Source organism: Chlamydotis macqueenii, chromosome 1 (assembly GCF_036417535.1).
Source record: "Chlamydotis macqueenii isolate bChlMac1 chromosome 1, bChlMac1.mat, whole genome shotgun sequence".
In the NCBI taxonomy this organism is placed as follows: domain Eukaryota; kingdom Metazoa; phylum Chordata; class Aves; order Otidiformes; family Otididae; genus Chlamydotis; species Chlamydotis macqueenii.
Genome location: NC_141556.1, coordinates 182356036 through 182370604, shown reverse-complemented (window position 1 = coordinate 182370604; position 14569 = coordinate 182356036). Strand labels below are relative to the sequence as shown.

Sequence of the window (14569 nt, the reverse complement as noted above, 5' to 3'; positions counted from 1 at the left end):
AAATCATTCAGTAAACAGACAAATTTCTAGAGTATCGGCCTTATACATTCATGACTGATGCAAGCTTAATAGATTAACAGAAAAAACTTAACAAATAAGAATTTTCCTGAATTACAAACACTGCAGAAAAGTAGCCAACTGATAGATTTTTTTCAACTGCTTGAATAATGAATTTTGCTTTTAAGAGTATTACTACAGCAGGAACAACTAATCATTATTACCAAGCACATTTCTATTTAGATGAACATTAGCTGTGAAACTAGACTGTCAGATAAAAGGTAACTTAATTTCATTGTATGTTTTGCACTAAGTAAACAACAAAACACTATTAATAAAGATATGGAAAAGCATTTTGCAGGTTATTTCCCTGTTTGCTATGTATTACCATTATAATTTTATTACATGACAAGAAAAATTACTTGTCACTCAGCTTGCCAAATCTAGCTGAACTGCCTTGGAATTTGCTTTTGTATCTTCAAAGAAACCGAAATATGGAATCATAGAACAGTTAGGGTTGGAAGGGACCTTCGAAAGGTCATCTAGTCCAACCCCCCTGCAAGGAGCAGGGACATCTCCAACCAGATCAGGTTGCTCAAAGCCTCATCAAACCGGCCTTGAACGTTTCCAGGGATAGGGCATCCACCACCTCTCCGGGCAACCCATGCCAGTGTTCCACCACCCTCATTGTACAAAATGTTCTCTTAATATCTAATTTGAATCTACCTCTATCTATTTTAAAATACCTGGGATTAAGTAAAGCACAAGCGTTAACTTCACGGCTAAATCTCTTAGGAAGCAGTTAAAACCTTGTGATTTTACACAGGAAAGGTGTATGCACATTCAGACTCCTGAGTAACAACAGAAAAGTAGACTAGTTATGCTGCGTAGCATTTTAAAGTATAATATATGTGGTGCTCAGTAAAGTAGATAAACCAACAACTAACTACTCTAAATTAAAAGCATGAGCAGATTAGTGAATTTGCAGATGAACTTAATTTCATGACACTTGAGATCTAACTTAGGTACTTTGTATTTCTTTGCAAAAGTTTTCTACTAGAGTTACAGTAGTTAGACAGCTACATACCAAGTGCAAGTTTTATGGAATTTACCATTTCCCTTAGCCTCCTTCCTTCTATTTTTTAAGATCATAGCTTTCTGTTTTAAAAAGTACATTCTCAGTTCTGGAGGAAATGTGTATATCTGTGTGCTGTTTTTCAATACAACTTTTGGAAGGACAGAGTCACTGAGAGAATTTAGCTATAAAATTAAACAAAATAATTTGTCCTACATAACACTGCAGATCCGCTTTTTGTTCCTATTCTTATTAAATTATCAGCACAAAGTTAATGTTGTAGATTTCAGCTCTAAAGGTTCTACAAGAGTGTTGTATACCCAATAAGACATCTGGATTCATAAAAAAGATCCAGTGTTTTCTGGTACATCACCAGTACAAAAACTAGAAATTCATCAGTCCTACGCTATTATGATTGTTACATACATCATTTACACTTGTTGTCTGTGTTTAATAACTTATAATATAAGTTGCTTTTACATATATAAAGATATAAGGGGGGGTGTGTATACACATGTACTGTATCTCCTAACTTAACTTGCACAATGCAGAAAAGTTACGTACAAGAATTCCTACAATCTATATATCATTCCATACTGTAGTTTTATCAATACAAACATTATATAGTTTGTATCCTCATATTAGAGGTCATTAACTTTTTCTATTAACTCCTAAAACATAAGAAATAATTTTGTCTATTCCAAGAGAAACACATACATCTGATCTGTGTACATGTACAAATAGGTATTAAATGCATATTCAATAGCCTGATGAAAACTTAAGAAAAAAACTACTATAGAACAGATATGCAACTTGTTACCTGAAACAAAGTTTAAAGGTAATCTTCTAGGTGAAACTGCTCTGGGATGTCTTTTACTAACTTCTTCATAAATCTGAAGCCTCTCTTGTAAAGTGCCTATTATCAGTAAATATAATAGATATAAGAAACAGAGATAAAAATCTGTTCTTCTAAATGTTTTTCAATGTTGAGAATTAATTTAGCTAGACTTGTTATACAGTTTGGTTTTGGAACAATTTAAACATTTCAAGCTATTTTTTTCCAGTTAATCAGAAACATTAGTGTGAGAAACTGTACTTAAAATACACTGTATGTATAACACACGACTACTAGCATTAATCGCTGTAAGGATAAAATGCGAACAGAACAATCACCTTGCACGTTCAATCATACAGCACTAGTTTGGTTTCTTTCAGTATCATGCTGTGCAGACTCTTCACACTGTTTGACATCCATAGCTTCAATTAACTGTTTCAGACATTTCTCTGAATGCTTTAAGTATATATTCCGTTTTTAAATCATAGGTATACAAATAGCACATTATAAAAGCATGCCTTTATTACAGGTCCTCTGGTGGCAGGAAAACAGGGCACAACACTGCCAGTGTAAGTACTGAGCATCAGAGCTCTTTATTCCTTAATGTTTATTTAACTTTACTTTTGCTAAAGACTTTCTTCCCACTCCTCCCCTTTCCCCCATAATATGCTTTGGAGCTCCAATGTGGTTAGAACTTTAATAAAACTAATCTGTTGCTCTGAAATGTCATTTTCACATAATTAAGATGAATTTTGCTTAAATATTTTTAATTCATCAAGCAATTTAAACAAAACTGAATATACAGATCAAGATTATGACACAATATATTAACAAATACATCTGTTTTCCTTTCACAAGAAAAACAATTTATCTTGTCACTGAGCTCAGATGTTGGGGAAGGGGGGGGAATATGTTACCCAGTGGCTCTAAGAGGTACAGTTCAAAGAATTACACTAAAATGTTTGGAGTGGAACTAAAGCATATAAAAGCCCTAATTGAAGTCACAAGTTGGAGCTCCAGAACTTACCATGGGGGAGGAAATAGTCCTAAGACCACCTAAAAAATAAAGTAGCGTTATTAGTTTTATAAATTAGTACAGTTTTAATCTACTTAAAATTTTAATATGTCAAATAAACTACTGGATTGGTTCTTTCTTAAGAACTACACCTACACATGTTCATCAACATATTTATTGCATCAAACAGAAAAACCAAGTTCTTGGGTAATTTATATTGAGACAATAATCATGATGTTTAACTCAATGGATACACTAGGAAAATCATTCAAAAGGCAACACTGTAAATGTAACAAATGCAATCACAAGCCATACTCCCAGACCTTATGGAACTCAATTGTACAACGTTCTAGAAGGAAGCTGGTTAAGAAATATAATGCAGATCTACCTAAAAATAACATCCTTGAGGGCTTATGATTTATGATGTCATCAGAATAACTCAAAATTCCACTAATTAGTGAACAGTTAAATACAAGGAAACCTTTCCTGTGTAAAGGTAAACACTTGGAAAAGTTAATAGTGCAAAACACTGTAGCATAAATTGTTGCAATATTGTAATTTTTTTTAAAAAGCAATTAGCTATTTCCCTGGAAAGGACAGAACAGCAGTAGTGTGCAGTAGCATTGGAATAACTAAGATTTATCACATTTATCACTCCAAAGTGATCCTCCAAAGAACAGTCAGCCTTTTTTTTTTCCAAATGGCGTATCTTTAAAAGGCCATCCAAAACAGGTACAGTATTTCTCTACATGCCTGTAGAAAGAGGTAACATCTAAACAAGTTTCAGAATAGAAATTTTATGTTGTGATGCATCACAGTGATTTGACAATCAACTACTAGACACAAATTGCAGTTTTGTTTCCAAGTTCACGAATGGCAAGGAAGTGTTCTTTGTGTAAGCACAATAACAAACGCCACCTTTAGCTCCAAGGAGACAAAGACTTGCTGTTGCTATTTTCATGCATACAAGCTTTTCAGTGAACATTTAAAATAGATAAACACAACTACATCATATTCAAGATTAGAAAGTATAGTTTTCTGATGAGTAAAGCTTTTTAATATAAAACAGTAACATGTCAAAGTTTTATGTATATCCTATATCATACGTATTTTCAATGTTTCTGTGTATCTTAACTTACTAGGTTGTAGGGCCTTTTCCAAGCCTTCATAATAATACCAGTTTTCTGCATTGCGCTCAATTAACTCTTTGTATACTTCACCAGCTTCTTTTAGTCTTCCCAACTTCAGTAACATCTCTCCTAAAAACAACATAGTAAAGAACTGTGAATTACAAGAGAAAACACTAATAGTTTGAGAGCAAAGTTTACATATGATGAAGACCAATTTTATGCATATAGTTTCATAGAAACTTAAAAAGAGGCCTTATTTTTCCAAAGGCATTTACTGTCCATCACAAGTGCTACTTGAAGCTACCACACATAGAACTTAACACAATTTGGAGCACTCAGCACCTCTGAAAACAAATATTATTTGGATGTCTGTATTGGAATATTTAAAATAGCTACTGGAATTATCACCGAAACAAGTAACTCTTGCTTCCAGGACTCCCACACATCACTTCTTACCAGGCTGCTTACTTAACTACACCTGTATTTTTCACACTAGGTAACCTTTTTTTTTTTACAGTTAAACTACACTGATTTGCTACTAAGTAAACTGTTCTGCTGGGTTTGGCTTGTGTGCAGTTAATTTTTTTCACAGCAGCCTATATGGTGCTGCGTTTCCAGATTTGCGACTAAACATGGCTAACATACCAATGTTTTTACTACTGCTAAACAGTACTTATAAAGCATTAAGGCTTTTTCTTTTTTACTCTGACTGTCACCCAGCAAGCAGGCCAGGGTAGACAGTAAGTTGGGAGGCAACACAACCTCTTAGACAGCTGACCCAAATTATTTGGGAAAGTTATGTGAGCACAGAATTGTACATCTGGTGTTAGCAGTTTCCCTGTTGTAACTGTTTCAAATCAATTCAAAGTTTCCACTTTTTTTTTCTTTTATTGCTTTATCATATCTGAAAGCCAGTAGCAAAAGTTTAGAACAAAATTGGCTGAAGGAAGAATTACTTACCTTTGATTTCTTCTACTATTAATTTATCACATATTTGCTTTTCATATGTCTCTATATGTTCTAAAGACTCCTGAAATAGATCTGCCTCTCTCATCACTTGATTTTGATATAAAATCAGTTCACTATATTCATAATCTATTTTATTAGGAGGAATCTGGGGGGAAAAAAAGCAATAGGTTAGTTAACATTTACCTGTACCTCAACTGTATGTAATATTACAGAACACAAGATTCAGGCTACAGCATATCAGGTCTATTTATATACCCAAACATTAAAAATTTATAACTCCCATTATACTGAATGAATGTAATTTGACTGTGAATAACTTTCATTAGAGAACAGTTCAAAAGAACTTCTGTATTTCTCTTTTCTCTACCAATGTGGCGAGCTAATTAAAAACAGAATCCTTGCCTTCTCATACAATTCAATACAATTTGCAAAGAACTCTAATCTTTTTTTTCTGAAGGACTTGGGTCAAAGTCGTTGTACATAAGCTCCATAGGAGATTGCTGGGATATCACAATACTCATTTTCAGCATCCAAAAATTCTGGATCAAACTATTTCCAAGAGCAATGAATCACCCAAATACTGGCCATACCTTGACAATTAGAACTTTTCAGACAGGAAACTCACACTATTTCTCTCTGACCAAGTGTTCTCTGTACTACACTTCAATCTCCAGGAAAGCACAGTCCACAAGCATTCAAGGAGTGTTTTCAAGCAACACAATTACTTGAGGTCTGCTGCAAGTTGCATACTTAGGGCTTTGTCTACAGGATATAGTACAACTAGTGGATCACCTAGTGACGCATCAGCCACTGAAAAAGGATAACATTCAAAAGCATTCCTTTCTAGGGATAACTCCAACATGTATTTAGGCAACGAGAGGTCTTGCCAGAGACTTGCCATAATTATTTCATACTAAATGCTCTTCACTAATACAGACAGAAGTACTTCAATTACAAGTAAATTGCAAGAACTCCTGGGACCAAATGCAGAAGACTGCAGACAATGCCCAGCAGATCTATACAACAGTTTACTATGTGAAATATACTGCCTAAATCATAAGAGAGTTACAGTCTACATGATTTTTTTAAACAATAAAAATAGATATGAAGCAGTTGAGCTTGATAAATGTTAATGATTCTTTCCCCTGACATTACATACTTTGTTTCTTCCTAAGCAACACTTTGAAGTCACACTGGTCACCAAATGACTTAATATTACTTTTCTGTTCCCTGAGTAAAGCTTTTCCTCTGTATTCTTTAAAGAACCAAGTAGTTCAATAAACAAGAAAAAAATCCCAAAACATTAAACTGGTTGAAATGAACATTCATATTAAAAGAATCTTGTCCTAAACCACTACTTCCAACCCTTCCCTAGGTACAGATCAATTTTACACAATTCAACATTTCTGTTTATACGTTCTTTGAATTTTTAGAGGCAGGTTTTACAGCACTGTGTATTGTTAGAAGGAAGATTCCTTTTACATAGAAATGTTCTGAAAGACAGCAGAACTAACAGTATTGTTAAGAAGTTTATATTTGACAATGATCATCAGTTTTAAGGATAAAAATAACAGTATTCAAGTATTTTTTAGTATCTGTTAAAGTATTATGGCAAATGATGGCTAATGGAACAAGACTAGAACACATAGTAGAGGCAGGAGGTAGCATGAAATCCTACCCATTTCTTAAAGCTTATTTCCTCTATCTGCAGCTCCATTTTGTTTCCATCTTTGCTCAGTTTTTAATCCATATTAAACACTGGAAGTCACTAATAAAAAACACATTGTTACCTGGAAGACATTTTTAACTGTTTCACAGAATCAACACCTGCAACAAGGGTTAACCATTCAAGCACATCTTCCTGCTTATCCTTACTGCAGCACCACAGAACTGAAACTGCAGAGCACCTATTTAATTCTTTCTCCTTCACTTCACCCATAAAAGTATCCCCCCCTTCAACACAAGACACACATCTACATTTCACAAGTAGCACAGCTTTTTGGTACATCATGAAATGGTTTTAGGCCTTCAAAAAAAAGGTTTCTCCAACAAACCTTAAGAAAATATAAGAGACAAGAAACATATCAATTAACCTTCTCATAGCTCTTCTGGCTTGGCAGAACTAACAAAAGAAATTACAAAAGGCCAAAAAAAAAAAAATAAAATGAGCTCTTACATATAGGGAAGATCCACCAGAAAGACTGTGCTTACTGCCACTCCCAGAGCCATTTTAAAAGTAGTTTTAATAAAAGTTCAGTTTTAGAAAGATTGTGAAGTCTCATCACGTTAATGATGATTTAAACATGCAATTCATCAGAAGGCAAGCAGCTTATGACCTCCGTACTTCATCTGAAAAATCAGATTGTCATATAAAGAAAAAGATAGTCTATAAAAAGTTTTTTCCATGCCACTGTTATTGCTACATAATAAATATTTACTGCTCCCTCCCTCCTGAAGAGTTATGGTTCTTGCACATGAGATGTCCAACTTTCTCTTGAACTCAATTTTGCTGTTTCAGAATAAACGTCTTGCTCTCCTGGACCAATAAAAGAATCAACTTTACAACTGAAGATGCCCTAACATAACTGTCACTGAAAGAATGTGACAAGATGCAGCCAAAACATACCTAAGAGCAGACCCCAAAACTCCAGAGGTTCTCTCTCCATATCTGTAATTGTGGGCCTGATGTAGGAATTAGGAATAAAATAAAAATTAAGAAATTTTTTTTTTTCTGGAAAAGAAGAAAGGAAAAATGGGACACACAGCAGTAAAACAAAACGCATAGTTATTTTGCATGTTGGTTCCCAAAATTTAAATTCTAAAGTGACAAATCATTTGTTTTAACTTGGACAGCGTAGGCTGCCGTCTTTCCTGCAGTGATGTCTGCATTCAACGTTGTAACTTGGTTTGACTGAATATTGTGCATGTGGCTAATTTACAGCTTTCAGATGACAGGCAGCATTGACCTGGATACACTACAAGACAGAAAACTCACGATTTCAAATGATGACTTAGCCATTAGAATAAAACTGTCAGTGATAAAAAGTGATTTATCACTTTAACTTGGTGCTCAACTCCCTGCTAGTACTTGTTCCTTTACTTTCCCAACTAAGCAGTCTTCCTAGCTATCATTCTTCCCCAAACCAGTATATAAACTGCACTAGAAACACCTAAGTTTTTTTTCTGAGAGTAAACAAATAATACCTCTTTTCATTTTCTAACTTTCTAATAACAGGGTCATCAGTAAGTCTTGATCTCTCAGTAATCAGTGCTCTATAGAGAAAAATCGCTGCTGCTTCTCAGAAAGAAGAGTGTTTTTTTACTTTTCACCCATAAGCCTGCCCTGAGGGACAATTTTATAATAAACTAAGTCAATGTAACTGTAGCCTGGATCAACAAAAGCAGTTCCCTCTATTATTCCCCTTCCTCTTTCCCCTCTCACCTCACAGTTGTTCAGTTCAGCCAATCAATCCTTCAAAATAGTGATTATTTTTCTGTCATTTTGGCTTCCTGAACCAGCCCTCCACGAGTCAACCAGTGCTGCACAAGGAAGTAGTGGGAGCACACAGGAAAGTCAGACTTCTGGTTTTGGCAACACCTTGTAGTTAAGATTAGCTCCATTATTTTGTAATACTGCATCTTCAGATACTCACCTACAATCACTAAAATGACAGTTCCTTGATCTCTCTCTTAGTTTTACTGCTCGGTTTTGGCTACGTTAATTCACATCTGAATTGGTCGAGCTGTCCGAACAATCCAAGTAAATGAATATGATCACCCTACATCACTATTATTTACTGACTATTACAACAGCAGCATTTTACATGACATGTTACATTTACTACTTTATTCATTAGCAATAATGGTAAACAGTATCAGGCCTAATACAGACTGCCCTAAAGTTTCTTGAAAACATTAGTTTATTGAAGACTCCCGTTTACTAGTGACTTGGAAATCCTTCAGTGTTTCAATTCTCCTTTTAAACCTTGAACACCACCACCCTTTTATCACAGTCACATGAAGTATTCTATCAAGTCAGCCACAAAAGCTCACCTATTGAGTTGTAGTGAATACAAAGTACAGGGCAAGAGAGGAAATTTGGAAAGTAAAGTAAGCAAGAAGTGTACATCCTCAAATATCAAAGGAGTATCCTGAACTCAAGCATTTTAAGTGCAGGACTGTAAAATATCCAGAGACCACATGAACAGTACATCTGGGGACTGCTGTGAAGGAGTCCAAGGGTGGCAAAAGTGAGCTGTGAGTTTTCTTGGCCTCTCCTGACTGCTCTGGACCCAACACATTGATTCTGTCTTCCAGTGGCTGGGGCTCTAACAAGGGCCTGCACCCCTCAGGGAGCTAGCATAGCAAAGCATAAGACACTACTTCCAAGAGAAATGAAACTAATGTGGTCATCCTTATTTTCAGTGTTTTGAGGGAGAAAACACATTATACCACCTAACTGTCTCTACCAATTTCAAAAAAGAGGAAAAGCCTGACATGACTAATTTCCTATAAACTCATGCTGTCCAACATTTCTAGCGTATTTCTGTCCTTTAATGCTTAACCAGCTTTTCCACCATTTGCCTGTAACATACTATACTTCAGCAACAGTCGAACAGCTTATTGTTCAAGTATAAAACATTTTCCTATTTATGGAAATCTCCCAAATATTTCCAGTTTGACAGAAAACGGCATCAGAGCTCGAGACCTTTTAATGATTTCTTTGTTTTAACGTGAGATTTAAGATCATGGTAACTTGCACTCCACTGATTTAGTATGTTCATCTATGGCAGACAGTATTTAAATCTGGCTTAGTTACCAGAGTGAAGAGTTTATCACCAGGACTGCCCTCAAACAAGCATATTTACACAAAACCTTTTAGAAAAGACAACATTAACAGCATCACTTCCATTCTCTCCAGGGGGTCAATACCACTGTAAAGCCCTCCTAGTCCTTAAAAGAGCCCAAATTAATCTGCAGTTTTTCTGTCTATTATATATTCTCTCTCATTCCAACAGTCATTTAGACACTGAACTCAGATTGGGCTCTGCTGAGTCAGTCAAGAGCCATGACTTTTCGGCTGTCAAACACTCATAAAAGATGACCCCTTTTTTCATTAAAACTTACTGTTTTCAGTTCTTATTCAACACTGAAGTTAGAGCTCTTTTGAAAAAATCAAGCTATATACCCCTGGCTCGCAACATCCTTTGTTTGACCATGATACACGATTAAGACACAAACACTAGTCCCTCCTAGCAATTATTAATTTTCTTTTTTTACAGTTAGCCGCATTCTGGCTGTATAAGAACTCAAATGCAGCTCTCTCAAAAAGGATGTGAGATTTTTCTTTAAAAACCCCACAGTCTATAGGTCAAGCAATATCTTGGTTCCCGCACATGGTATTTCCAGCACACCTCCCAAGGTGAATTCATCTATAAACAGTTTTTCTTTCCATGCTACAGAACAATCAACACATCCGCTCTGTTCTGTTAATTCAGACATTATAGTTCTGAGTTACTCATAACAGAACAAGGGAAAGGTCTCTCAAACAAGGTTATACTCTGATTTTAGCATCCTCCCATTTGATTTACTCCAAACTTCAGTAATACAAAATCTTTTCAAAAAATTTTCAACTATGCTTTCATGTTACTTTGACACCAAACACTGCTTTTAAGTGCATAATATACAGATGCATGAAGTGCAATGAAATAGTGTCTTAACATTCTTTGTAGAGATGTAATGGCATCCAGGCTACAGCAGGAGATAAGGGCAAATGAGTACATCCAACACTAAACAGTATCTTCTGAAGTTTTACCTACTGTAAAGGTATAGGATCATTGCAGGTTTTCTTTAGCTACAAGACTCACAAGCATTAAGTTCTCAGTTATTCCACATCAGTCTACCCTTATATACTCAACCCTAACAGCCTAATGCAAGGGGAAAAAAAATTATTCCTGTACAATTAGCATCGGCTGCTCAACTCCTGGAGGTCTTCCCACTCAAAGTGGAAAGCTCTGCAAATAAATTCTTCACTAGTTCTTAATTAGTTCTTCCTAATTACGAAGAACTAATTCCTCAGATTCTGTCTCTTCTACAGAAAGTGTTCTTTCTAGAACAGGAAGTCTTACCTGTTGCGTTTTCCTAAACTCTTCAAGCAGTTTTAAGGCCATATCATAATCTTTTAGTAAGTGGTATGCAATGGCATATCCAATCCAGGAAGCCCGTTGTGTGGGGCGCAGCTGGAGTAGCTGGTATCTTGTCTCCTTCAATAGAAAAAAGCAATTTAAGAACAGAGATACTAAAAAAATAGTTACTTATCTTTATCAATATTTACCATCACTGTAATTAACATTTTAAAAGCCCTACGTAATTTTTGAAATTCTAACAGCATCGGGAAAAGTAATATGTTTCCCTCACAGAAATCCGAGGGCTACATTCTAAATAGATGAGCCATGGCACAAAGCATAAAATTTTTGCTGGTGCACGAAGGGTGTCACTGTCAAGAGTATCTCTTAAGTGCGTAAATTATTTCCAAAGACAGAGCTTTGAAAACCCAAAGAGAAGTTCCCATTAGAAAGCGTGAGTTCACTGCCACTGAAAGAGCCGTCCTACTTTCTTCATGGCCAGGCACAAACCACTTACACTGCTGCAGTACTTCTGACATCTTCTTCCTGATTCAAACTACATTAAGTCAGTCATTCCCTTCTTTTTCATCAGCAAATTCAACATGGTCCATGAAGGAGACCAACTAGTGCTGAAGCTCACAATCCAGTCTTATTTCACATGAAATAGAAGATGGAAGAAAAGCAGGACTTTCCTTTCACAGCCAAATTGGTTCAGCCATTTCAGGACTAACTCTGTTTTTAGACAAATTTTAAGGTTTTATTTATGATAAAGTCAGTCCTGGGATTAAAGAAATCTGTCATCATGGGATAAGTTTCCCATTTACTCAAAGAAACACAATAGTTTATTTCTCACAAAAACCACCTTCAGTATACACACCCAAAACACTATTTGCAGTATGTCAAAATAGCACAGTAAGTACTCCCACTTAGCAAATCTTATCAGTTTTATTTTCGTTATTTTAGTGAAAAATGAGTTGAGAACTAGTTTTACAAGGTGACCCATAAATCAAATTGTATAGAATAACTGTAATTCTAGTTCTGTTCTCAATATTATATGGAGCTCTGCTGCAGTGTTTTTATGCTTTCCTAAAAAAGTGCTTAAAATACTTTTGAAATGGCAAAGATAAGTAGCAATAGAATTACTACCAATAACAGACTTAATAATGGAAGAGAACAACAAAAGAACGTTAACAACAATAAATGGGAATTCAAACAGAATACTTACTCTATATCCTTCTAAATCCCTCATCTGAATCTGCAATAGAGAGAGATCTCTCAAGATCTGTAGATTATCTTTATCTAGTTTGAGTGCATTCCGGTAACACTTGATGGCTTCATCGTATTTCTTATCAGAACGTTGTAAAAGACCATAGACATGCCAACCTAACACATGTTAAGGAAGATACATTCACAATTTTCACAAAGCAACTGCAGTGCATTTGTGTTACAGACCAAACAACTTGACATTTTCCTTGAAGATCAGCACTCTTATAAATTAAGCTTGATTATTGCAGCCAGACTTTATCGACACATTTTAAAATATTAAATGCTTCCAAATAAGTAACAAAGTGTAATTTAAAAGTCTTCTGTTAAGTCACACTTATAATGCCCCCCCAACATTGTTATACAAACTGAATGAACCGAACTCCACAAGACACAGAAGAGTTATTCTTAGAGACATATTGTTTAAAACATACTACTGTAATTACAGTAGGACTGTCTCATTGTAGCAATACAATTGGTGTACAAGTTTTACTTTTTCTCACTTGCTTATCTGCAACCTCAGTCTCCAGATCTTACAGTAAGGGATAAACACAGAGCTACACTTATATAGTGACAAAAGGAAATCTTAGCATTTCTGTGTGTCAGAAGTCTGTCACATTCTCAGCATCTCAGATTTCCATCAGCAGCGCATCATTTCAACAGGCTTTTACCTCACAAACATCCTTTTTTTTTATCCTGGAAAGATTCAGAATTCAAAGCAGGAAATCAACATGTCATAGCAACACATAACACTGTGTGTTTACATCAGGCTCCAAGAGTCATATTAAAGGAAAAAGATTACTTGACATGATCTACCTTTTGCCACTCCCAATTACTAGTAGCTCATGGAGGCAACATCTTCCACAGTAGTAAATCTGAACTAAATTTGATTTTTCAAATTAGAATTGGCTCAAAAGTACTCTCCCATGAGACCCTGAACGAGCAAAACACAGCAAATCTTGGGAAGAGGTATATGCATCCTTCACCTGCTTTCAATTAAGATGATACAAATAACACATATTGCTAATAGTCAAAATATTTAAGAGTTCTTACACTATTGAATTGAAATAGAAAGAATGTAGAAGGAACCTCTATTAAAAAGCTCAGCCTCAAATCTCAGTTTCTCAAGTGGTAAAATATATATTCTCCTAGCCTTGACTCCCCCTATGTACTGAAGCCCCACCATCAGGAAAGATTCAGATATTTGGGTACTGATATTATGACAGCACATCAGGTGCTCTTAAACTGTGGTAATAATAAAACAGATTTGCTATTTCTTTAGAACTTAGCAAGAAGTGACAATTGAAAGTACTGTGACAAACCTGATGTCCACTGTAGAATTAATTCAGTATCAGTTGGCTCGTGCTTACTAGAGAAGTAATTCTGCAGAGACAGATTATCTCAAGGGGATTCTCTGTAGAGCTGTAACAATACACTTGAATGCAAAAAGTTGGAGCTTCTTGCTTTGTCAGAGCTAGTTCTATGGATGCAGCTTAAAAAAAACCAGACATTTGTGCCTAATAGGATTTAGATGAGTTTACACTTCCTCTCAATTCAGAAGACAAAAATCCTTTAAGTCTTCTTAAGGAAAGGTAAGTTTAACAAGTCAGTAAAACAGTGATAAAATCCACTAAAACTCATAAAAAACCACCTTTTTTCAGTTAAAAACCTCATCCAGGAAGAGGGTCCCTTTCATCACATCATTCCCTAAATTAGATCTGAAAAAGCACAGATCCCTCTAGCATTTGTAAGGAAGTCTTCTAGACAGTCTGAGTCAGCATGAACTGCAGATAATAATTAGGGATGCCGATAAATCCCACTATGGAATTTTGTTCATAAATCAGAATCCCCAAACTCTCCACTAACTTGCCTATATTCTTTTGCTCCCTGATTTAAGGTGCAAGACTTCTTACAGGTACATCAAAGTTGCTCTGGCATTCCTTGGCTGTTCAGTTGTTAAGACCAAAAAGGTACAAAGTATCTTTGATTGTTCTATGGCATACCTCTAGTAACTCTGATAACCTCCATACACTTAGAGGTTTCCCCCAGACACAAGCTCCCTGGATGTTTAGTATAGGGATGATGTAAACAGCCACCTCTTCATCTTAACTAGATGGTCATCAGGAACTGTTTCTTTCAACTGTCATAGTAAAGGAAGAT

At 35.5% G+C, this 14569-nt stretch overlaps 1 protein-coding gene across 1 annotated transcript in view; it reads right to left on the bottom strand.

Moving 5' to 3' along the window:
* NAA16 (N-alpha-acetyltransferase 16, NatA auxiliary subunit) overlaps positions 1 to 14569 on the bottom strand; it is a 65719-nt gene that overhangs the window by 34523 nt on the left and 16627 nt on the right. Inside the window, exons 4-8 of the mRNA XM_086771800.1 lie at positions 12372 to 12529; positions 11150 to 11284; positions 5013 to 5166; positions 4062 to 4181; positions 1893 to 1988 (exon numbers count right to left, since the gene is read on the bottom strand). Of these exons, the coding sequence (XP_086627926.1) occupies positions 1893 to 1988; positions 4062 to 4181; positions 5013 to 5166; positions 11150 to 11284; positions 12372 to 12529 (663 nt within the window). The remainder of the gene's footprint in view (positions 1 to 1892; positions 1989 to 4061; positions 4182 to 5012; positions 5167 to 11149; positions 11285 to 12371; positions 12530 to 14569) is intronic.